Below are 26,759 nucleotides of genomic sequence, written 5' to 3'. Positions count from 1 at the left end.
AGGCATGTGGAAACTAACAATGAAGACAATAAAGATGAATACTTGATTCAAAAATAGATACAATATTAAATGAACTTAACAAATTGTGAACAAAATTAACATTGCTTTTTATTTAAATTAAATAAATAATATTTCACATCAAAAGAAACAACAATGTTTTGACAAATCATATTAAACTAACTGTAAACAGAATAGCTGAAACTTTAACAAAATAAATAACTCAGTTACCTCTAATCATTATCCCATGTTTGTAATAATGTTGTTAACTCCGTGTGTTGCTGATGTGGAAAAGTTATTCGTGGATGGGGGGCTACAAGAAAGACAGTCGAACCCGGTGCATTTCTCCGTCTGGATGTGGTGCACTTTTGCAAAATGTTTAGACAAATTGCTCGTGTTACCGCCCTTACATGCTAAACTCTTATTGCACTTTTTTTTTTGTGGCAAAGAGCATTGTCCACATCGAGACGGGTAACAATTAACCACACCTTGGAGCGCTTCTCTCCGCCATCCCCGCCGTGTGTTGCTGCCTATGGTTGCTGCATGTAGCAGACGCTTGTGTGTAAACTGCCCCGCCCCCTCGCACACAGACGGGGGAGAGAGAGATCTCGTCTCGATTGGAAAGATCGAAAATACACCATAGATGCATTTTTAACGAGTTGGTGACACTAAGACTGTGATATAATGTTTATTTAGCAATAATACATATGTCATATATTTTTTAAATGTCTCCAGTACCGATAAAAAGACTGATAATGTTGGAGTTTAACGGTGCGTAAAACACACATGATGACGTCACCAACGAATTGACGACTGAATTAGTTGGCAACTAATTAGGTCATCGATTTTAATCGATTAAGTCGATTAGTTGTTGCACCCCTACTCGTGACCTCTTTAGGTGTAAATTAATTCATACCCTGTCAGGATATGAACCACCTAACTATTAAGACTTAATTGTATTCTCCTGAGGAGGGCCTCTTTGCACTTCCGCTCACCCCTAATAATTGCGGAAGAGACGATGGGCCTCTCTTCTTTAGAAACTGTAATTCAATAACATACCTAATTATATAGACTAGGTCCAAGACTGATATAACAGTGCGTTTCCTATTTCCTGCAGATGTCCAGCAGCTGGTGGTGGTTAAAGAAGAGCCTCTCCCTGACCAGCTGGAGTGGAGCACCAGTCTGGACCAGGAGGACACAGAGCCCCCCCCCACACATTAAGCAGGAACAGGAGGAACTCGGGATTAGCCAGGAGGGAGAGCAGCTTCAGGAGCTGGAGGAGGCTGATATCACCAAGTCCACTTTCACTCCTCACCCTGTGAAGAGTGAAGATGATAAAGAGAAACCTCAGTCCTCACAGCCTCATCAAAGACAAACTGAACACATGGAAACAGAAGCTGATGGAGATGACTGTCGGGGACCAGAACCAGCCAGGAACTCAGATCCAGAGAGCAGTTTACAATCAAAGACTGAGGACCACACTGTAGACTCTTCTGAAGACACTGATGACTCTTCTGAACCTGACACTGAAGACAGTGCTGATTGGAAGGAGACCAGAGAACCTGCCTCAGGCTCAAACTCACTGAAAAATAGACAAGAATCTGTCAGTGATCCACGATGTAGTGCTGAAAAGAAACCATTCAGCTGCTCAGTCTGTGAGAAAGCTTTTAGACATGGAAGAGATATAAATCAACACATGAGAATCCACACAGGAGAGAAACCATTCAAATGCTCAGTTTGTGAGAAAGCTTTTTCACAGAGTGGACATTTAAAGACACACATGATATTCCACACAGCAGAGAAACCATTCAAATGCTCAGTTTGTGAGAACGCTTTTTCACGGAGTGGACATTTAGAGAAACACATGACAGTCCACACAGGAGAGAAACCATTCAGCTGCTCAGTCTGTAAGAAAGCTTTTACAGATGGAAGAGATCGAAATCGACACATGACAGTCCACACAGGACAGAAAGCATTCAAATGCTCAGTCTGTAAGAAGGCTTTTTCACTCCGTGGAAGTTTAAAGGAACTCATGACAGTCCACACAGGAGAGAAACCACACATCTGCTCAGTTTTCAAGAAAGCTTTTTCACACAGTGGAAGTTTAAAGGAACACATGACAGTCCACACAGGAGAGAAACCACACAGCTGCTCAGTCTGTAAGAAAGCTTTTATACGGAGTGGACATTTAAAGAAACACATGAAAGTCCACACAGGAGAGAAAGCACACAGCTGCTCAGTCTGTAAGAAAGCTTTTTCACTGAGTGGAAATTTAAAGAAACACATGAGAGTCCACACAGGAGAGAAACCACACAGCTGCTCAGTCTGTAAGAAAGCTTTTTCACTGAGTGTAAGTTTAAAGACACACATGAGAGTCCACACAGGAGAGGAAATATACAGCTGCAATGTTTGTGACTAAAGATTTAAATGGCGTGGTCATTTCCAAAGGGACAAGTGTGTTGGTCGTCAGTCCTCACAGCTTAATGAAATTCAAACTGAGGATAATGGAGAGCCAGAGCCTCAACCAGCAGCTCAGCTGAACACATGGAAACAGAAGCTGATGGAGAGGACAATGAATAAGTCTTATGACAGTTCACACGTGAGATAAATCTGTCTGACTGGATTTGTGTTGTCACGATACCAACATTTTGGTTTCGATACCAATACTAAGTGAAGAATTTGCGATTCCGATTCTTTTTCGATATTTTCTTTTATTATTTTCATGATCAATAAAATGTTATTTGATCTGTGCTGAGCTGTGTTTTCTTACAACATGGTCTCTTCTTTATACTTGAGTTTATGTGATTTCTTTGATAGTTAATTTTATATTTTATTAACATGTAATAGTACAGTAATATACATAATGATTGACCAAATGTACATTGCAGATGTTAGCCACATTGGTAAGTTAGCTAAAAAGATAGCCATAGTAGACAGTTATCATTGCCATTAATTGCCTCGTTTGTCACAAAATAAATTACACTGGTTTGACTTAGATTTGAGGGCATGGGCTTGAGCATGACGTAATTATGTTATCTATCACATTCGCTAACCTGTCTGTCTTTACATTCTTTAAAGAGCAACTTCCAGGTTAAAGACACCTGTGAATAAATGTGTAGGAAAATGATGAATACACTAGATTTTCAAAAAAATATACAGAAATATACACTACAGTGACATCTGGCGTCGTTTTTGTAAGAAATGTTCACTTCCGCATAAAAAATCCTCGGCACGTGACCTCCCGCGTGTGACGTAACACAGGGTAAACAAGGGGGAGAGCGGCCGGTGTAAGGTATTAATAAACATGGATCCCAATGCTAGTTTCGACACAGAAGAAGTTGAACAAGAATATTCGAATGCATATGACGGACCACAACCTTATAATTATGAGCCTGCTAGATGTCCAAGAGACCAGGAGCATCCAAGGATTAGAAGAAATAACGGCCATCGGAGAGAAATTGAGCTGTGGTGTGAGGAGAACCAGTGGAGAACTGGCCAGCTATCTTGGTGAGTGACCGGCGTTAGCTACAGAATGTTAGCTAACGTCACATCACAACATTGTGAAGTTAGCTATCATATACCAGGCTATAACTAAAGTAGCATTGATACTATAGTAACGTTACTGGCAGGACTGTTGATACTGATCCATAACAGAAACTAATGCTCAAGTATCAGCCGTATCTCGCGTTACCTAATGCAACTCCACACTACCTTCGGAGCTGTACCGGGGGGGGGAGAGAGAGCAGGGAAGGGGCAGCTATCTTGGTGAGTGTCCGGCGTTAGCTACAGAATGTTAGTTAACGTCACATCACAACATTGTAAAGTTAGCTATCATATATCAGGCTATAACTAAAGTAGCATTGATAATATAGTAACGTTACTGGCAGAACTGTTGATACTGATGATGTACTGTTGATACACTACCGGCGGCTGCTGCTGCTGCTGCCGGAGCTGTGTGTATTGACGGAACCGCACTAGATATCAGCCTCACACGGCCCTGGCTTCATCCCATACTGCACTCCCTCACATCACTTGACTCATAATCCTCCGGTCGAAAATGAGCGCCACAAAAGACCGCGTTTTTCGTCACAGACGCAGCATTGAAGTTCAGTCTCTTTGTCTGCACAAAAAACGAACCCAGGACTGAAAGTTAGCTAGCTTTCTTTTCCTGTTAGGGAAACTGCGGACTCGATGTCCTGACAGGCTGGTATTTGTGCAACCTGCACAAACACAATACTGCACCATGATTACAAATGGTGAAATACAATGTAAAACTACCGAAAAATACCAGCTCACTAAAACACAACCGCTCAACTCAACGCAACTACTAACTACACCTGCGTACACCCCACATGTGATGCTTGGTAGTTTATTTTTTGTTAAAATACGAAATAATTCACGAGTTGATTTTATTTTGTATAAAAATCTGAATCTGTAAAATAAGCTGTAAAATAAAATTGTGCCATAAAAAGTTCCATATTTTCCTCTGAGATATAATGTTGAGGTGTTAAGTAGCAGAAAACAATTATATAATAAACAATTAGGTATAGTATAAGTTCCTCGAGTAAATAATACAGCAATTGAAGTGTGTACATGTAGAAGAATATACCATGAATCGTCCCACAGAGGGGAAATGTACATTCTGCATTTCACCTATCCTAGTGTTGGGAGCAGTGGGCTGCCATATGTACTGCCCGGGTATCAGTGTCGTCAAAGGTGCCTTGCTCAGGGACACATCGGTTGCACTTGGTCTTTCGGGGACTCGTACCGGTGACCTTCCGTTTCCCAAGCCATGTCCCTATGGACTTCGGTGCTGGACGAAGTGCTGGACGAAGTATTCCTGGATCACATCGGTTACCCATTGAGGATGTTTGAACCCAAGCCATTTTTTTTAATTACAATTCCATTATGATTTTATGTCCTTTTTGTATTTAAAAATATAATTAGACTCTATAGATGTCTCTGCAACGTGGTCTCTTGTCTTCCTTGTATTATTTTTCATATCCACTAGATGGAGATCGGTATTAAAGCACTGATATTCATGATCTAGTAATCTTGAAAAGTTTGAATCTGGATCAGGGTGATCCTATCCTGAATTGCTTTGAAATACTGGGACAAAATCTGTCCGAGTTGTCTGATCCTGGATCACAAAAACTTGGATTTCAAAATCTGGTCGGATCTGATTGAGATTAAAAGATTTTAACTACTGGTCCCTGGTCATCAGATTCAGGTGTGTGGGAGGGAAGCAAACAGTGTTTTGACCGTGTCTGGAGAAGCCCTGTCGAGATGAGCTGAGTTAAACCTGTTTGTATTCAGTGTGACTGGCAGTGGCGGAGCTAGGGGGTGGCTACTTGGGCTCAAGCCCCAGATGTTTTCTGAAAAGCCCCGGATGTTTCACTTAAATAAAAAAAAAAAAAAGAAGATTTTTTTTTTTTTAAATGTCTCGGGAGTAATGTCCAGTACCGGAGTCCACCAGAGAGGCAGCCGCTGCGGGACATTAGCCTGCGTACTGCGTAGCCTTCCCTGCCCTGAAGAAAAAGTGATCCTTCCTAGTGCCTGACGAGTTTTAAGCTAATAGCCTATAAAGTTATGGATATTAGAAAGTTATTTTCATCGAAGCAGGCGCCACAAGCTGCAGCAGCAGCAGCAGCAGCAGCAGCAGCAGCTGACAACAATGTAATCACCAGCAGTGAAGAAATGGATGATGTTTCAGGTTTGTGAATCTAATGGTGATATCTGCACTCTGGCTGACTGAGTAAGAAGTGAAAAAGAGTGATGTACTGTAACGTTAATCTTATAGCTAGTAAACATGGAGTAACCAAGGCAAGGCAAGTTTATTTATATAGCACCTTTCAACACAAAGCAATTCAAGGTGCTTTACAAAAATGAAAGACATTCAGACAAAGGCATTTAAAAACAGTAAAAGATAATAAAAGAAACATTAAAAGAAAAAATACATGAATAAAAAGTACATGAATAAAAAGTTACAGTGCAGTTTAAGATATGAATAGTTCACACAGAAGTTCCACTTTACTGATGAACACAACAGCTCAGTTTAAATTAAAAGCAGCGACAAAAAGATAAACCACACTAAGTCAATACCCTTATATGTTAGTATGTATACAGAACATGACTACAAATTATTCTAAGATGTAACGTTAACCCTTCATACCTCAGTCTACTTTCAAGACACTAAAATAACGTATTCCAATTTTTATTTTGTTTTCGCGCGTGGAATTATACCGGCTCTCGTTTCAGTACACATAACAACGGAACCATAGCAACGGAACTGACAGGCAACGGAACTGACAGGCAACAGTCAGAAACATGACTCTTACACTCTTTACGTCACAAACAAAGATGGTGGATGAGAATAGATCTATAAAACAATAAGCAATGTGCCAGAATCAAGGTGAGACTATCCGCATCCTTTAAAACTCTACGCACATTCGTTTCACCGAAATAAGTAAACGACTGTATTTGAGTGAGTTAAGGCATTAGTTTGCTTCATTAAAGGGTGTTAATGAATAAGTGTTCTCCAGTGCCTTTTGTCCGCTTTAAAGGGGACCTATCATGCAAAATGCACTTTTGTACGTCTTTTATACATGAATATGTGTCCCCGGTGTTCCAGGGAACTCACCAAGTGTCAGAAAACACAACCCTCTCTCTTTTCCTCCATACCCAAATCTCTAAAAACGGGGCTGCAACGGATCTGATACAGACTGATCCAGATTTGAATTATTTTCTACGTCACAGAAGTGGTGCTCCGCTTAGTGGTCAATTCTCCACCTATCAGGGGAATGTGGGGTTGGGCCACGGCCGGCCATTGCCGCTCGAAAGCGCAGGAGACGCTGTAGTACATATGCCAGGCCTGTAAGTGGCGCTGTAGTCTTTCACAAAAGCAGCGAAGAAGACTTCCCGCGCATGGTTTCCATGCTGTGGCTCTTTTTCTCCCTCCTCGAGGCAAGCGTTTGCTCCCGCTGCTGTAATTCAATGCAATCCCTCCCTCGCTGTAATTCTCTCTGGTAGTCCACCAGCAGATGACAAACACCCACCTCTCCGCCTCTTCCAAGGAACGAGGGGACCGTGCGGCAGAGTTTCAGTTAGATTTTTTTTCGCCGGTCAACATGTCCGTTAAAGTTTAAATCTTCCGGACAAAGTTAGAAAAGTGCCGGTCAAAGGTCTTCTTTGTTATTTATTGAGCTTTAAAACAAATGAATAATGACTCTATATAATCATATAAGAATAAAACACGGAGGATGGAGATCTCTTTTTCTCCCCCTCTTCTCCCCGCTGCAGCCCAGCAGCTGATCTCAAAGCGCGCTCCCCTCTCCTGCAGGGGGGCGTGGTGCAGCTCACAGAATCAGCCCCCTGCAAAAACAGGGCTGGAAAGAGCAAATAGAGCGAAATGAGGCATGGCTAAAATGCAGGATCTGTTTGGTATTTTGAAAAAAAAACTATTTATATACTTTATATAGGTATGGCCCTACAATATATTGTTCAAATATAGCATGATATGTCCCTTTTAAGGTATTATTAAGGTAGGGTTAATGTTGCTCTCAATGTGCACCAGATTGATGCTTTTAACTTCAATATTTAAAAAAAAAATATTAGAGGAGGCGACGACCCCCCTAAAGGATGTTCGGTCCACCCTCTAAAAAATAGCACTTTACCCCTGTACCCCCCCCCCCCCCCCCCAACAACTCCTGGGCAATGCCCCGGATCTCCTACAAACCTAAATCCTGACTGGCATGCATATTGAACACAAAATAAATGGATCGATACTAGATTGAAAGATACACGACTCGTATGGACATTGTTTTATCGTCTGGAACACGCGTCAGAACAAAGGTCTCCCGTTCCCATTCCTCAGTGGCTTGAGTATAGATTAGGTTAAATAGTCACTACAGGTAGAGTCGAGAAAATAGGGAGTGTAAAGTAGGTAGGAGTCATGAGGAATATTGTCATGTCTGTCTATGGGGATCAACTGTGCTGCTGAGGCAGAAAGAAAGTCAGAAAGAACCAAAATAGTTGTTGATGCCGTAAGAAAGTTTCTGACAATGGTGAATTGCTCCTGCTGACTTGAGCCAGCCATTCTTTCTTCCGCTCTGTGTCAGTGGGGAAACCTTACATTTGTAGTCCTTTCTCGGAGCGCTTGGAGCATCCCCCGGCAGCACAGCAAACCATGAGGGAGACTATATGCCAGGACAACACAGAGGAAAAGGCACAGACAAACTGCATGCATGCTATTCAATGTTCATTGAATTCCATTTATTTACAATGGATGTTCCTAAAACAACACATGTAACATCATCATCATCATGCTGCTGCTGCTAGTCCTTTGACTCATTGTGCTGTCAGTTGACAATCATTGATAGGCACCTGTGGGTCTCCTGTCCTTTCTGAATGTCATAAAGATTACATTAGTCTTTTAGATGATGGATTACTGAAACCACCACGAATTAAAGTAATGGTAGAAATGTATCTAATCAGAATTTTGAAACCTTCCTCCCGTCCCTCTAAATATATCAATAAACATTATGAAGTGATGCTCCTGACTACCATACAGGTTTAAGAAGATAACATTTTTTTTAAAGAATTCAAAGCAATAAACAACAGGCTCTTTAACCAAGGCAACGTTAGCCCAACATGTATATGTTAACAGGTAAGATAGCTGTTTACACTGTCTATTTTCTACTTTGTGTAATGCTATTTTATTTCTATTTAAGATGTTTACATTTTCGATTGTTTAATTCTAGTCTTTTAACTGTCTAATGTACAATGCCTTGTCTTTTGCTGCTGCAGCGTAAACATTTCCCCAATTGGTATCAATAAAGTACTTCTTTTTTTATCTTAATCCTCAAATAATAGCAAATGTTACTTTAAAAAACAAAACAAAACATTGATGTAACTACATAGACATATCGATATGTTGTATAAATATTGCAAATCAAAACCTTTATTGACCACTAATGACCAAAAATTGCATTTCTATCCTGTTATTTATGCATTCAAATGGTGATTCAAATGGCCCACCACAAACTTCAGATTCATATAGCACCTGAGTATGACCCGCCCTATTGCCCGCCCGTAAGTTCTAATATTACACTAGATAGTAAACTAGAATGCTTTTCAGCCATAAACCTTGAACAATTAAATTCAATGATTCTCTCTTCTAAACCATCAACGTGCATGTTAGACCCAATTCCAACTAAGCTGTTGAAGGAAGTTTTTCCATTAATTAGCACTTCTTTATTAAATATTATGAATATGTCTTTATTATCAGGCTATGTTCCACAATCATTCAAAGTAGCAGTGATAAAACCGCTTCTTAAAAAGCACAACCTCGATCCAGAGGTTTTAGCCAACTATAGACCTATTTCTAATCTTCCGTTCCTCTCAAAAATTATTGAGAAAGCGGTCGCAAAACAGTGGTGTGATTACTTAAAAAACAATGATTTATTTGAAGATTTTCAGTCTGGCTTTAGAACACATCATAGCACAGAGACAGCTCTGGTTAAAGTCACAAATGATATTCTAATAGCCTCAGACTAGGGACTTGTCTCTATTCTTGTTTTGCTCGATCTCAGTGCTGCATTTGATACTATCGACCATGATATCCTATTGCAAAGACTAGAGCACTTAGTTGGCATACAGGGAACTGCTTTAGGCTGGTTTAGGTCCTATCTATCTGAACGCTCTCAGTTTGTATGTGTTAACGATGAATCTTCCACGCAAACCAAAGTTAGCCATGGAGTGCCACAGGGCTCAGTGCTCGGACCTATTTTGTTCACATTATATATGCTTCCGTTAGGCAATATTATAAGGAATCATTCTGTAAACTTTCATTGTTATGCGGATGATACTCAACTATATTTATCAATCAAGCCTGATGAAATTAATTATCTAAATAAAATTCAAGACTGCCTCAAGGACTTAAAAACGTGGATGACCTTAAACTTTTTGATGTTAAACACGACCAAAACTGAAGTTATTGTACTTGGCCCGAAGAATCTACGAAACAAATTATCTAAAGATATACTAACTATGGATGGCATTAATTTGGCCTCCAGTGAGACTGTAAGGAATCTTGGTGTTATATTTGATCAGGATTTATCCTTTAACGCCCACATAAAATCAATTTCAAGGACCGCCTACTTCCATCTACGTAACATTGCAAAAATCAGGCATATCTTGCCTCAAAACGATGCAGAGAAACTAGTCCATGCATTTGTTACTTCTCGGCTGGATTATTGTAACTCTATCAGGGAGTACCAAGAAGTCAGTCAAGTCGCTTCAGCTGATTCAAAATGCTGCAGCTCGTGTACTAACCAGAGTTAGGAAAAGGGACCACATTACTCCTGTTCTGGCTGCCTTACTTACACTGGCTCCCTATAGAACACAGGATAGAATTTAAAATTCTTCTTCTCGCCTACAAAGCCCTTAATGGGCAGGCGCCATCTTACCTTAATTAACTCATTATACCCTACTGTCCTACTAGGGCATTGCGTTCCAAGAATGCAGGGTTGTTGGTTGTTCCTAGAGTCTCTAAAAGTACAATGGGAGCCAGAGCCTTTTCTTATCAAGCTCCACATTTGTGGAATCAGCTTCCAGTTTGTGTTCGGGCGGCAGACACCCTATCCGTTTTTAAGAGTGCGCTTAAGACCTTCCTTTTTGATAAAGCTTATAGTTAGGGCTGATTAGATTCAGCCCCTAGTTTTGCTGATATAGGCTTAGTTTGTCGGGGGACACCTTACTTCTTCTTCTCTCTGTCTATACCTGTGTACTCTCATGTTCCGATTAACCCAGCTTCCCCACATGGCCTTCTTTTTGGTGTCTATATACGCCGGGATCCGGAGTCATGGATGATCCTGCGGTCCTGTGTCCTGGATCTTGAGTCGTGGCTGTGGTCCTGGATCATCGGTCCTGGATGGATATCCTCGTGGATTCATCTTCCTATTATACACACATGCATTTCCAAACATTTGGACTACCTATGTTGCAAATGTATTATCTTTTCAATTTACACACGGCATCTATTGCACGTCTGTCCGTCCTGGGAGAGGGATCCCTCCTCTGTTGCTCTCCCTGAGGTTTCTCCCATGTTCCCTTTAAACTGTGGGTTTTCTCCGGAAGTTTTTCCTTGTACGATGTGAGGGTCTAAGGACAGAGGGTGTCGTATTGTCATACTGATATTCTGTACACACTGTGAAGACCATTGAGACAAATGTAACATTTGTGATATTGGGCTATATAAATAAACATTGATTGATTGATTCAAATGGTGATTTAAATGGCCCGCCACGAACTTCAGATTCATATAGCACCTGAGTATGACCCGCCCTATTGGTGTATGATCAAATTTGATTTCTAATTTTAGATAAAAGGAAATACATTTACAGTTATTGTCAAACAGGAGTTAAATCAATTTCTCGCTTATTGTAAGAATGTATTACATATATTCAAATGATCGGGAAATTACGTTGTAATGATAATAAATCACCTCCCTCATTCAGATTAATGTCGATTGTTATTTTTTATGTTTGAATGTTAAAAAAGAACAATCGACAGTGTTGTAGAGCCGATGAATGGGAGTCAACAGGATGATCTTGTATACACGCTACACCAGTGACCACCAACTGGCGGCCCGCGGGCCACATCCGGCCCGCCAGACATTCTCATCCGGCCCGCACGACGGGGGTGACTGTGGCGTTGGCGGAGAGGTTACTGCGTTCGCCCCCCACCCATTTCTTTGTTTACAACGTCTCGTGAGTAAGGTACCGGAGTCCAACAGCAGTACCGGAGTCCAACAGAGAGGCAGCAGCTGCGGGACAGAAGACTGCATACTGCGAAACCTTCCCTCCCCTGAAGAAGAAGTGATCCTTCGTTGTGAAGAGTCTGGTGAATGCGCTCCGCACCACAGCAGGAGCCCCGCTGCTACAGAGTCCAACAGAGAGGCTGGAGCTGCGGGACAGTAGCCTAGAAGCAGGGTTGGGTTGTAACGGAATACATAACGGCGTTACGTAATCAGAATACAAAAATCAAGTTGGCTAACTGTAGCTTCAGCTGGCGTTACATTTGAAAAACGAGTAATCTGATTACAGTTACTTTCGTAAACCTGAAGTGAATACATTTTGAAATACTTATTGGAATTATTGGTGGAAAAGTTTACTTACAAAATGTAATATTCATTACCGGCAGAACTGTGTGCACACTGCACAGCGCTGCAGCTTGTCTGTGAGGGAGAGAGAGATGCAGCGTGTCTGTGAGGCCCCGCCCCCGCACACAGATGAGAGAGAGAGATCTCTTTTAAAATATATTGAAAGTTAGAAACGGAGATGGTTAGATAACATGTGCAAGATAACGTTTATGTAGCATTTCTTTATTGTCGAAATTATGACATTTCATAACGGGATCAAATCAAAGTGAATGGCCTGCTGCTGCTGAATGCATGGGGCAAGTGACTGGAAAAAGTTTTAAAAGTTATTACATCGTTTCAGATAATAAATAATAATGATAATTCATTCTATTTAGGGGCGCCTTTCAAAGCACCCAAGGACACCTTACAATTCATAACATATTCCAAGGAAAGGTTTTAAGGCAGTACAAAGAATGCAGTCAGGGTGATGTTTTTTATGTGGGGTGCAGATGAGAGAGCTGTCCAGAATGACACCAAGATGTTGTGTTTGAGTTCTTGATAAGCCATGAAAACAGTAAAAGAAGTGTCTCCTGTTCACCAAAACATACCCATCTGTTATGGAAAAAGAAAGTATTCCAAATGTAATCTGAATACTATTTATAAAATTCTGGGCTATATAAAAATCGCTGGCCCGCGATAGTGTCTATTGGTTACATTTCGGCCCTTGGACAAATGTAGTTGGTGATCCCTGCGCTACACAATCTAGAATGACAACATAACACAGGTGCACTCACTAACTCGTCCGTGGTTCAACACACACTATATAACCCAGTGAATTGTGTCCCGTAAATGTCACCACCAGTGTAAACATAATTATGTAAATAACCCCATTTGTGTTCTGTGAAACGGAAAAGGATATTACATTGTTTTTGTTACTTTCGTTGCAGTGTCTTAAATGTAATTTAGGTGAACTTCCTGTTTTATTTAGAATTATTATTATTGCCTCTTGGGTTGCCGTACAGCCAATGCGTGACGTCATTGGTAAGCGTAACGGACCCCGAGCACATGTGGTACTGACACCTGGGCCCTTTCTCATTTCATCAAATCCCCCTCCTCGACTCCTCGACTCCTCGACTCCTCTGTCCTCCGGTAGTGACCCGGAAATGAATTTTAGCGCGCCATGTTGAAGGACATCTCATTTCTCTAAATGCACGTCGAGGACCGAGCATCGAGCATCGAGGAGCCTCTCTGGAGGAGCTATAACCGAGGATACACTGATGGCTCCTCCACGGCTCCTTTGCGGATGCATTTCCGGGATCAGAGATGTTTCAAAGAGTCGTGACGCACGGCCGGACTTATCTCAGCCAATGACAGCTCTGCATGCATCCCCTGGATATTATTTTAGAAACTGCTTTCATCGCGGCGATGTTTACAGAGAGAACAGCTGTGAGGTCCTTGCAGAAAGCAGAGCAGTGTGTTTAATATATATCACTCTATAACAGGCCTACTCTCTTTATTTGTTTTAGTAGATATCTTCAAACAAAGAGTCGATATTTTTCTAAAACCATTCAGTGCTTCACATAATAAAATACGCAACAGCTGTAGCCTGATTACGTGTAGGTGTGTGTGGTACAGTGTGTGTGTAGATGCAGTGGACAGACAGGTCTCAGTTGGTTTGATGTCCTCTGCTTAACTTGTAATACTTGTAAATAAAACTTTTGGCCCGTAATTTATTTTCCTCATTGCAGCGACCAGAGAGGGGGGGATATATCCAGTCTCTGATAGTGTTACGTTATTATGAATGCTCTGTTTGATTCTGAAATTGTATATATTTATATAAATATATAGGCCTACATATGTGTGTGTCCGCATCTGTAGCCTGTTATTGTCTCATTATACCGCACTGTGAATGAATCAAAGTAAATATATAAGTCCTCATGAACACATCTGTCCATCAGACAGAGGGCTGCTGTGCCTCCTGTCATCATTAATGGACGTCTCTTTAAAATGACCGCTCAGAGGAGAGGAGTTCTCATTTCTCTAACCGCCTGCTGCTTCCCCTCCTCTCTCCCCCTCCTCGGCTCCTCCGCTCGCATCTCCTGTGGGCGGGACTAAGTCTCGAGGATAGGAGTCCAGGAGGGGAGTCAGAGAAATGAGAAAGGGCCCAACTCACACATAAATCGAGCCCTGCATGTAGCGTCTCGTCGCTTCGGTTCTCTCTTGTGTTCCTGAGAAAGTGTGTGTGAGCTCCAGCTCTACTGATCCATCATCTGTGTGTCTGGATAAACCTCTGAACGGACTCTGTGCTCTTTTTTCTGGAGCGTTTACCTCGGACTATAGGAGCTAGCTTAGCATGCTAGCTGGAAACACGTGAGCAACACTAGTCAGATTGAGAGTTTGACGGAGAGAGAAACGGTGTGTTTAACGGAGTCTGCAGGGAAAGGTGATCTAGGAAACATGAGTAAAGTCCAAATGCTGCTGTCGTTGAAGAAGCAGCGAGTAACTGCTGCTGCTGAAGAGATATTTGCTCTGTTTGAACAAACAATAGCAGAGCTCGAGGAGGAGCTGTTTCTTTCCAAAGAGGAGAACAAGAGACTCCAGAAACTACTGGACGCTGTTTTACAGCCTCAGCTTCGGATACACAGAGCAGGTATGTTCCCTTTACTCTTCATTAACACTTTAAACTCTTCAGTAACACTTTATTATCACATTAATAACACTTTAGACTCTTTATCAGCACTTGCTGCAGGTAGTAGAAAAAGTACAAACACCACACTGTGAAAATACTAATAATAAGTTAAAGTACTGCATTCATATCTTTAAGTACAAGTATGTAAGTATTATGAGACAAATGTACTTAATTATAATAATAATGGTTTATCACGGAAGAGCAAACCTACCAAAATAAATATATTTAGAAAAATACATAGGCCTACATTGAATAATATGAAAACATTGAATAATATGCCATGTAATGTACTGATTTCAATATTAATATAAGACGGGAGTCGGAGGCTCATCAAAGGTACAAGCTAGACTTTTATTTAGCATTAACACACATGTAAACACTTCAAGCCCGGGAAGCAAGACTGGGGTAAACGGGAAGTCCGGCTAACCCCCTAAACGCACCAGGAGCGTCTGCGCCACGTTACGTTGCGGCTGCGCCGCGCTGCGACCTCCTCCCGCAACCTAACACACCAGGCGCGTTTCAAAACGTTGCGGAAGCGGAGCGTCGTGTGTGCAGCCTGCAGTTCTTCTTCTTCTTCTCTTTAATGGCGAATCGCTTCCACTTGGAGCATATATCGCCACCTACTGTTGAGTTATTAAATGTTCATATTAAATCCTTATCCTCAAACTAGTGCTTTTGAGGAATTTGAAGATCAGCTTGTTTGCTTAATTTCTTGATTTACTTTACATATATTGACTTGAAATCCATGTCCTTGATGTTGAGTTGTTCCAGTGCAGTTTTCAGAATGAGTCTTTGTCTTGTATATTCCGGGCAGCTAACAAATACATGATGTATTGTCTCTGGTTGTTGGCAACCATCACAATTGCCATTTGGATGTTTTACAATCAGATGCAGTGATGAGTTTAACCCAGAGTGACCCAATGTTATCCTGCTGTTAATGCTCTGTTCTCTTCTACTACTCCCCCAAGTGCTTCCTGTTCCTACTTCCCTTTGTATCTGGTATAAATGTCTTTGATGTTAGCCTCGCAGTTGTTGTTGATTTTGGAATATGTCCTGGACATTTGTACTTCTACAAGTAAGTAGGCTACGTAGTTAAATGGTTTATGTTTGTGTCTGTTTAAATCGGGTTTATTGTTGTTATTTCCTATGTTGTTGTGTTGTAGACTACAGACGCAGTTAATAATAATTGTAATATTCCAGTTATAAACGACATGAATCAAAGATGTGTTGCTGTATTTTAGTGGTAAAAAAATATGCATTCATCATAATTATTCTATATATATATATATATATATAATTTACATTGCCTGTAAACCGGAGGAGAACGCTGGCATGTATTCTCCTACTTGAAAGACCGGGGGGAGGAGGGGGAGCCGGTTTTGGGTGCACCCCCTCAACCAGCAAAGGAGACAACAAGGTGATTTTCATCACCTCGTGGCTGAGCTGAGGCTGGACAGCCAACGACATCACCAATATTTTCGGATGAGTGCAGAGCAGATGGATGAACTGCTGTCCCTCCTGGGCCCTGAACTGACCAGACAATCCACACATTTCAGAGCTGCCATTGAACCCAAGCAGAGACTGGCTGTTGCACTTAGGTCAAATGCCCATTTCACAGACAATACATCACTGACCACAAATTTAATAAACGTTTTATTTTTTAACAATTTCACCCCAAACAACATTTTAAACAGAAACATCAAATATAAACAATCAACACAAAAAAAGTAACTATTTACAGTAAAAAAAAAAATGAACTCAATTGCTCAACTATTGTTCGTAAAAAGACTCCTGCCAAGCTGAGCTACTGCTGGAGGACAGCATGTCTGATGGCCCTGTAGGTGTTGATTGGGCGCGTGGGGGTTGGGGTACACTTGGCCGAAAGGCTACTGGCCTGGCGGTGTGAATGGAATGTTGAGTGGCGGGGGGATGGTCAATGGGCTGCCAATGTTGCTGGTGTTGGGTGTCTCTTTCCAAGTTGTGGAAGGTGTTTAAAATACAGACTTTTGCCTGATGTTTTCTGTCTTTGTCCAGTCTTTGCAACATGGGCACAAGACTGAGAGCAAAGTAGTATGACTCCTCTAATTCTGAGTCTGGCATGTGTGGTGCAGTTGGAGGTTCCTGCAGTAGAGATATCAGCTGCTCTCCAAGGTCTGTGCTCTGTGGCCTCCTCCTTGTGTCCCGTGTGGAACGCTGGGCCGCTGCTGGTGTGGAAATGGGATCCCTGGGGCTACGGGACCTAGAGGGCCTTTGCCTCTCTGCAGAGGTTGTGGGTACCAGAGGTGGTGGGGCTGTAGGTGGTGGGGCTGGAGATCCACATGCTGTCCTGGCATGTTCCTCTGTTTCCAATGACAGGGGTGTAGATGCTCTCTCCATGTCTTCTACAGGGGAAGGATTGCTCAAGCTGCTTTTTGAACTATATGAAAAGAAACAACATGAAAACAATTAAAACCTTTTTTCTGGGGATTAATTTATGCAATAGGAACATATTTATGTAATTTAAAATAAAATCTTTCATACCCTTTGCAATACATCATCACAAATTACAAAATTATATAAATTAAAATACATAATACATAGGGCAAAAGGAAGGACATTATGTCTGTATACTTCCAGCCCTTTTGCGTGCCGCCTGCAGATCCACTTGGGAGAGATTTCTTCCTGTTTTTAACAAAAGCATCCCGGAGTGACTTCCATCGTGCCTTGCAAATGTCGACTGAAACAAAGAATAGATTCAGATTAATAACATGATTTCACATATTTTTCTTTGCTTTTTTTTACCCTTCAGATACTTGGCTTCCAGGGACTCATTGGTCAGCCTAGCATTCAGGTATCGCCTAGGATGCGCTACTGTGTATGTAATACAATTTATAATAAATGGTTTTGTCTGACAAATGACTGCCAAATTATTCTTGTCTGTCCTCACAATTTATCTGACTATAAATGCAAGATTTTCCACCACAGCATACTGTATTTAAACATTATTGAGAGTATTTTGGGTAGTTGTTATAACACATGAATAAAAACTAATTGGAATACAAAAATATAATATCATTATAAAGAGTTAAACACAACTGTATTGATCCCTGGGCGAAATTCAGAAGATAAAGTATAGTTAAAAAACCAATATTTATAAAAATATAAATACAAAATAATAATAATATTATAATCTTGATATAGGAAATAAGATCTTACTTTATTGTGAAATGCAAGTTTACTGAACAGTTTAACGACTTTCACAAGATGTTAAACTACTGAATGGCCCTGTACTGTACCTACAAGTATTAATTAACTTTAAAACATTAATATGTAGTTGTTACCTTCCACTCCACAAACTGCAGCGACTAAAAACCAGGCCTTGTCCTTTCTGATGTTGTCCTTGTAAAAAGCATTGGTTACATCGTATAAAATTGTGTGTTTCTCCACTTCCATTATGAACACCTCGTCGTCCATTGTGCGTATCGTAGTGGAGGTGTTGTGATGAAGGAGGGGGGTCTGCTAAATTAGTATATACGCGGGATGGGCCTGGCCCGGATGCTCACCTTTCCACTTCCTGCGAGGGGGGGGCTGCCTGCCCGACCTTACCTTATGGCTGCGCCGCGGCAAAAATAGGATTCATCCTAATTTTAGAGAAGCGCTGCGCCGAGCCGCTTCTGGGACGCGTCTGAGCCGTAACGCGGCGCGTGTGGTGGAACAGCACCCATTGACTAGAGTGGCCGCGATCCTTACGACCGGCGCGGCCGTAACGCGGCGCGGCCGTAACGCTGCGCAGACGCTCCTGGTGCGTTTAGGGGGTAACTCAAATGTCCGTGCGGAACAATACCCCAACCCATAGGTCCATGGGTGAATAATGTCAACGGACCACAGTGGCCGAGGAGGGCGGGGCCACAGGCGAGGGCAGGGGCGCCAACGAGGGCGAGGGCATCCCCACAGGGGGCGGGACATGGGAGGAGGCCCCGACGTGGGGGCAGAGCCAACTTCAACCAGTGTTAATTTTGGCAGCTGTTTTTGATTTAGTCTTTAGACCAAAATGGTTATTAGTTTTAGTCACATTTTAGTCATTTCTATCCTTCATAGTTTTAGTCTAGTTTTGGTCGATGAAAAATTGCATTTTAGTCAACTTATAGGCAAAATGTTTTCTCTCTCTAAACCAATACAGGTTTCTGAAATCGGAATCAATGGGACAGCATCAAGTGTTGACATTCGTAAAGCAACATTTCACTCTCTTAACACTTTACTTGTGTAATATCTAGGGATGGGTATCGTTAAGGTCTTATCGATACCGCTTATCGATCCGGTACTTTAACGGTATTCTTGTATTTACTTTTTGTTATTTGTTAAAGGGAAAAACTAACAAATTGTTAAGCGAATTAATTGCTTTATTTAAATGTGAAATAAATGAAATATATATAATGTTATTATATTGTACTGTACTTGAGTAAAATGTTGAGGTACTTTACTGGAGTATTTAAATGTTTTGCTACTGTGTACTTCTACTCCACTACATTTCAGAGCTACATGGTGTACTTTTACTCCACTACATGTATTTAGTTACTTTACAGATCTGGATGAATGATGTGAAATATAATCAAGTGTTAAATCAGACTTTAGTTCCACCTGGAGTAAATCCACAAGCTACCCTGCAGTATACAAAGTCATTCAAACTAGCTGCACCTTCACCAGCCTTGAGAACACTTTCATGATCAATCATTATAAAACATATCATATATATTATTCTGAAATGGAGAAAACGAGTTAAGGATGTCGAAAATTGTGCATTTCTCCGACTGAATATGACGCCTTTTGGCCGGCTGTTTGGACAGACTACTCTACTCGTGTCAATGCGCTAACGAGAAAACACTAATGGCAAACAAGCTTTGTCCACATCGAGCCTTGTAGAATGTCTCTATACTTCTGAACGCTCCGTCCCCGGCAGATCTCTGTGTGCCGCTGCAGCGTGTCTGTTAGGCCCTGCCCCCCGCACACAGAGAGACACAGGGAGATCGCTCTTCTGGAGTGAAGAGAGCAGAAATAATGATATTGCAAGTTAGAAACGTAAGATGCATTTTGACAGACAAGACCGACAATTGGGGGGAAATATGCTGCATTTTGAATGTCCGATAGTCCACCATTAACACCTTAGTCTCGTCTCGTCAACGAAAACTAAATATACATTTCGTCAAAGTTTTCATTATCAAGAAACAATTTTTAGCTCGCCATCGTCTTGTCTTAGTCATGTAAAATAGGTTGTTGACGAACATTTTTCGTCATAGTTTTTGTTGACGAAATTAACACTGACTCCACGGCCTGGAAACGTGCACGTGAGCAGACTTAATCCGATCGACGGACACAGTCTCAGGCCTGCCACCAACGTCCACCACCAGGCATCTTGACCCTGTGTCGTATAATCCTGAACGGACCGTCGTGGCGAATAAAAACGAAATCCGCCGACCGTAATCCGGTGGACACCCGGAAAGCTGGGTTGCTGTGCTGCGACGTGGGGACGGGCTTGAATGTCCCGGTGGTCTCCAGCAGGGAGGAGCGCTGCCCGGCCGCAGACCAGGGCACAGTGGCGGCGGGGATGAATTCCCCGGGGACCCGCAGCGTCTGGCCATTGACGAGTTCTGCCGACATGGACTGCAGGTCTTCTTTGGGGGCACACCTGAGGCCGAGCATAACCCACGGGAGCTTATCCACCCAGTTGCCGTCTGTCGAGCCGGCACGCAGTGACGCCTTCATGGATCGGTGAAACTGCTCACACAATCCATTAGCCTGGGGCTGATATGCGGTGGTGCGGTGCAGCTTGACCCCCAAACCCACAGCAACCGCGTTCCACAGCTCCGAGGTGAACTGAGAACCGCGGTCAGAGGAGAGGTCAGACGAAGTCCTGAAGTGCGCCACCTACGTGCCGATGAAAGCGCGGGCGACGTCGGAAGCCGACGTCCTGTCCACCATCGTAAATAGGTAGGTGAAACCATGAGAGGGGGGGAAACGGACCTACGATGTCGACATTGACATGGTCAAACCTCCCCTCGGGAACCGCAAAAAGTCCAAAAGGTGCCCTAGTATGGCGGTGGACCTTAGCACGTTGACCGGCCACGCATGAGTCGACCCAGGACTTCACGTCCTTCTTAAGCCCCTGCCACACAAACTTCAGCGACACCAACTTCACGGTCGGTTTCCTACTGGGGTGGGAAAAATTGTGACTGGCGGTCGAGGCTGGCCCGCGGAGATGTCACACCACAGCTTCGCGCCCGAGTCACAGACCGTGACCTCCTCCAGGCGTAATCCCGTGACCAAGACCTTGAGGGTCTGGACCCCGTGGTCAGCGGCCTGGTCAGCGCCCATGCGGAGGTAATTGAGGCCCAGCTGCACAGCTCTGATGACCGCTCTGGAGAGGCAGTCTGCTACCACGTTAGCCTTGCCAGCGATGTGTCGTTATTTCCGTGGTGTACTCGGAGATGTACGAAAGCTGGCGTTGCTGTCGGGCGGACCACGGCTCGGCCACTTTGGACATGCAGAAAGTCAGTGGCTTGTGATCTACGAACGCCGCAAACTCCCGGCCTTCCAGCAGGAAACGGAAGTGGCGAACCGCCAAATAGAGACCAAGGAGTTCCCTGTCGAAAGCGCTGTACTTGGGTTAGTAGGGTTGTAATGTATACATACATACACACAGAATATATATTCTGAGAGAGATATACATACGGAGCCCTGGAGGGTTCATAGAGAGAAAAATAAATAAAACGAGACCACGATTTATTATTTCGTGCGCACGATATACTTTCTTATGGTAAAACACATCGAACTGACCGATTATCATGCCATATTATTAGTTGTGTGTGTATTCCGGTGCACTCCGGCAGGACTATAGCACTACATCGAGATTAAGATTAAACACATTTCTTTCACTTGGGAATACACATATAACTATGGAGAACCAGATGTGTGTAAATTACTGTTATATACGTATTAGTATATATTAACACTACTGTAAGCAAAAGTTATTTGTAGTCATTCCTTGACAAAGTATTGTGTGGCCCACAAACCCCCAGAGATTTTCCTATTTGTCCCACTTGCTAATGAAGTTGAATAGCCCTGCCCTAAAGGTTCATAGAGAGAAAAAAAAGTATCTTGTGCGCACGATATACTTTCTCGTTTCGTTAGTTTCTCGTTCGCACGAGAAACTTACCGGTGCGCCAAGTAGGAAGTGGAGCACAGACGAGACAACCGTTTCATTGCAGACTGTTATGTTTATGTGGAGAAATGGCAGTGCATACATTATTTGAGATATATTTCAAACTCGGACTTCATTTAGGGACATTTTAGCCAGGGGTTTAGAGCTATTTGTTTAAGCACCGGATTCGCTAATACCTTAGTAGGGGGGGGGGGGGGGGTGTGTGTGTGTGTTCATTACAGTAGCTATATATGCCTGTGTAAAACTGCTACTCGTTGGGGCATTTCCGTGATTGGTTGCTGTTGAAGCAAGGTGATATACTCCAATATTATTATTTGTTGTTGTGCAACTAAATATTGATTAATCTCAACCATATATGTGTTTATGATTTATTGATCTCTCTCTCTCTGTGTTAACATTTAAAATTGGTGAGCCATTAATTGCACTAACATCCTCGTGAAGCTGACTGATAGAAGCCCAGAGTGTGCAAAGCTTTCATCAAGGCAAAAGGGGGCTGCTTTGAAGAATCTAGAATAAAAATCACACGTTTTTGTTAACTAGATAATTCTATATCTATATATAAATCTATAATCATTTATACAAGCGCAACTTTAAACATGTACAGCAGTAAAATGCAACATTCAAAACAATCAAGAAACATCATAAATGAAACACTGACAGGGAACATTTTACAGCACCATCATTACTATGACATAAGAGGGTGCCGTAAAATGTTCTGATAATACTTGCATTTTTTTTTCTTAAAGGTTTGAATTAGGGCTGTGCAATTAGATCGTATTTTAATCTATTACGATTTTGGCTTGCAACGATTATGAAAACAACGTGATCGGAAAAAAAACTATTCTTTTGCTGCATTCCCTTTCGCAATGATGCTCTCAATGTGTCGTGCGTTATACATCCTGTATAGGTTTCGAACCCACCTAATAGCTACTGTAGTGACAACTCCTGTCATTTATTCTATCTCTGCGTGAATGATTAGATCATTTCATCTAAATTAAATTAAATTATGTTGATTGTTAAATTAGCTTCACACATTAGGTCTACTGAGTTCACACATTAGGTCTACTGAGTTCTGAACTTGCCATTTAGATCTATAAAGGCCTTGGGGCTATGTTGTTTGATTGAATTAAACACAATATATGCACTCCACTATGCTGTTGTACTGTATCTGAAGCTCTTAACATGATTGCTCATATTTCAAGCCATCTTTTTCCCGACCCCTTGCTTTGGATCATTTTCATCAACCGGCCCCCATTCCAAACTAATTGAATAGCCCTGGCGTAGTGAATCTGTGAACAATCCCAAGTACAATTCATTGTTTACATTGCGGCTAGTGCTAAACCAGAAGAAAAAAACATTTTTAATTTTTAACTAAGTGGAAAGGGACTGGGCTACATGAGGTGAATTGAGCCAACATAATTAGACTATTTTCTGACTGTGTTGTTGTGGCAATTCAGCACTCGCAACAGGAAAGAATTAAAAACAGAGAGGAATCAATAAAACACAGATATAGTTGATTAATTATTATTCCTTTGTACAACAATCAATAATAATGAGGAAACTTTACCTTGCACACAAGCAGTCAATAGTGGTAATGCTCCAACAAGTACAAGTCTTTCACATCATAAATAGCAGCTGTAATGAACGCACACACAATTTCCCTTACATTAGCCAACACACCCACATATGTTCCAGATGTCGAAAGGTCATTATCTCGTGACCTCTTTAGGTGTAATTCATACCCTGTCAGGATATGAACCACCTAACTAACAATACTTAACTGTATTATCCTGAGGAGGGCCTCTTTTCACTTCCGCTCACCCCTAATGATTGCGGAAGAGAAGATGGGCCTCTCTTCTCTGGAAACTGTAATTCAATAACATATCTAATTATATTGACTTATATAACCGTGTGTTTCCTGCAGATGTCCAGCAGCTGGTGGGGGTTAAAGAAGAGCCACTCCCTGACCAGCAGGAGTGGAGCACCAGTCTGGACCAGGAGGACCCAGAGCCCCCCCCCACATATTAAGCAGGAACAGGAGGAACTCAGGATCAGTCAGGAGGGAGAGCAGCTTCAGGAGCTGGAGGAGGCTGATATCACCAAGTCCACTTTCACTCCTGACCCTGTGAAGAGTGAAGATGATAAAGAGAAACCTCAGTCCTCACAGCCTCATCAAAGACAAACTGAACACATGGAAACAGAAGCTGATGGAGATGACAGTCGAGGACCAGAACCAGCCAGGAACTCAGATCCAGAGAGCAGTTTACAACCAAAGACTGAGGACCACACTGGAGACTCTTCTGAAGACACTGATGACTCTTCTGAACCTGACACTGAAGACAGTGCTGATTGGAAGGAGACCAGAGAACCTGCCTCAGGCTCAAACTCACTGAAAAATAGACAAGAATCTTTCAGTGATCCCCGACGTAGTGCTGAAAATAAACCATTCAGTTGCTCAGTCTGTAAGAAAGCTTTTTCACGGAAGGAAAATTTAAAGGAACACATGAGAGTCCACACAGGAGAGAAACCATTCAAATGCTCAGTCTGTAAGAAAGCTTTTTCCGTGAATATGAATTTAAAGACACACATGACAGTCCACACAGGAGAGAAACCACACATCTGCTCAGTCTGTAAGAAAGCTTTTGCACAGAGTGGAAGTTTAAAGACACACATGAGAGTCCACACAGGAGAGAAACCATTCAAATGCTCAGTCTGTAAGAAAGCTTTTGCCGTGAATATGAAATTAAAGACACACATGAGAGTCCACACAGGAGAGAAAACACACATCTAATCAGTCTGTTTGTGACAAAAGATCTAAATGGCGTAATCATTTCAAAAGGCACAATTGTGTTGGTCGTCAGTCCTCACAGCTTAATGAAATTTAAACTGAGGATAACCGAGAGGCAGCCTCCAATCAGCAGCTCAGCTGAACACATGGAATCAGAAGCTGATGGAGAGGACAATGAATACGTTGTATGACAGTTCACACGTGAGAGAAATCTTTCTGACTGGATTAACATTGTTGTACAACATCCATATAAGACTTAAATGAAATCCATCTTTATCAACATAAGTGGACAATATGTTTAATGTTTTTGTCATTCTGATTTATATGTTAACCACTGACTGTTGATGAACCATTTTATTTGGATTGAGGGCTCCAAGTTTTCATATAGAGATATAGGATGATTTAATGTATTGTTCTTTATTTCTAAATGTTTTGTATCATTGCTATCCTGTTAATGAGCCCTGTTTTACATAAATGTTAACAAAACATAAGTGTTTTTGCTTCTGTAACTGTAAGGGAATACATTTTCCTATTTTGTGTCCTGATGACCTAATGCCGATACATGTAATACGTTACTCCCTAAGCCTGTTTTCACCCATCTGCAACCGATTCGCTAATAATCAAAAATGTTAATTTCTTTGCCCCCTTGACTCGACTATTTCTTATTTAATAATCGTTACATCTCCTCAGGACCAAGTTCCCGTGTCCTGCCTTTCACCTGCTGATCACCCACTGCTCATTTAAGGTGGACTGACCTTTACAATGGACCAGCTAGTCTTAGTGTCTTAATGCAAACGTTTTTGTAAAGTGACGCTAGACCGAAAACATGCTGTTGGGCTGTGTGCTCTCTGCAGGACGGTGTCTGTACTCAAAGATTGTTTATGGTATGAGAGCTTCGCTCTGTTTTTGTTGTCCAAACGACGCCAACAGAGCGATATGTCTTCTTTCCAGCAGATGGCATAAATGTTACATCATCCAGTTCAACTGTCATCCACATATTAATGATTAAAAACAGCAATGTGTGAGATATGGCTGGTAATTGACTCACAATGTCAACAGAATGTGAAGAGGTTACAGTCTTGCGGTTATGTCCAAGATGTTGTCTTTTGTTGTTGTAAGAGATAATGGGGATTGATGCAGAAAATAACCAGAAGATAGTCTGGATAGAGCCTTCAAAGAACCAGAAAGGGTTTTGAAGATTATCAGGGATATAGAAAGAATACAAATATTACAAATGATTATACTTTTTGCAGTGTTATCATCTAAATACCGAATGTAAAAGTACTTATTTATTAATAAATCATATTTCTTATTATGTATTTATTAGAGCCGGGACTCGATTAAAAAAATTAATCTAATTAATTAGAGGCTTTGTAATTAATTAATCGAAATTAGTCGCATTTTTAAAAATCGCATTTTTAAGCACAGCTGCAGGAATGCAGCTGTGGGAATGAGTCCTGAGCCCAGAGACGAGTCGGGTGTTCCCGTTAACCCACTGGTTTCCTCAGATCAGAAGCATGTGCTTTTGTTGCAGCTAGAGAGGAACCCAACATCGCTTCATATTAGCCAGGAAGCACGGGAGAATATCCAAGATACAACATGAAAAATAAAAATTACACGATTTACAAAATACACATCCTGTAACAGTTCTTTTAGATATAGCAGCCAGGTATATATTGCTCAGTTATTAACGGCATATATATTTTTATATTTTAATCAAATATACATATTTGACCTGAGAACAGTGAGAAGCAATTTTCACATGGATGTTACTCTGTGGGCCATCTAAGCTAATTTACAGATGACCCTGAGCCCAATAGAGATTGCCCTGAAAAATGCATGCGGACGAAATGGCACGAAGGGTTTGGGGGGCCTCCGTCCCCCTAGACATTTTTAAATTTTTGCAGGTCTTAGATGCTGTCTGGTGCATTCTCTAGACTAAATTATAAGA

The 26,759-nt window shown here is 41.8% G+C and overlaps 1 protein-coding gene across 1 annotated transcript; it reads left to right on the top strand.

The window, feature by feature from the left end:
• Nucleotides 1–1,693: 1,693 nt before the first annotated feature.
• Nucleotides 1,694–26,026, top strand: LOC117453939 (zinc finger protein 583-like). Its single transcript, XM_071204574.1, has 2 exons — nucleotides 1,694–2,347; nucleotides 24,506–26,026. Exons 1-2 carry the CDS (start codon nucleotides 1,694–1,696, stop codon nucleotides 24,809–24,811), a joined length of 960 nt encoding a protein of 319 aa, XP_071060675.1. The 3' UTR covers nucleotides 24,812–26,026.
• Nucleotides 26,027–26,759: the final 733 nt, after the last annotated feature.

This window comes from Pseudochaenichthys georgianus, chromosome 10, assembly GCF_902827115.2.
Source record: "Pseudochaenichthys georgianus chromosome 10, fPseGeo1.2, whole genome shotgun sequence".
NCBI lineage: Eukaryota > Metazoa > Chordata > Actinopteri > Perciformes > Channichthyidae > Pseudochaenichthys > Pseudochaenichthys georgianus.
The sequence above is the reverse complement of the archived record's forward strand: the minus strand, read 5'-3'. Positions and strand labels throughout refer to the sequence as shown.

Bases quoted from the DNA above. Each gene is read 5' to 3' on its own strand.
- LOC117453939 (XM_071204574.1), top strand. From the start codon at position 1,694: ATGAGAATCCACACAGGAGAGAAACCATTCAAATGCTCAGTTTGTGAG. The intron at 2,348-24,505 runs GTAAGTTTAAAG...TTTTCACGGAAG, and splicing joins AGAAAGCTTTTTCACTGAGT to GAAAATTTAAAGGAACACAT.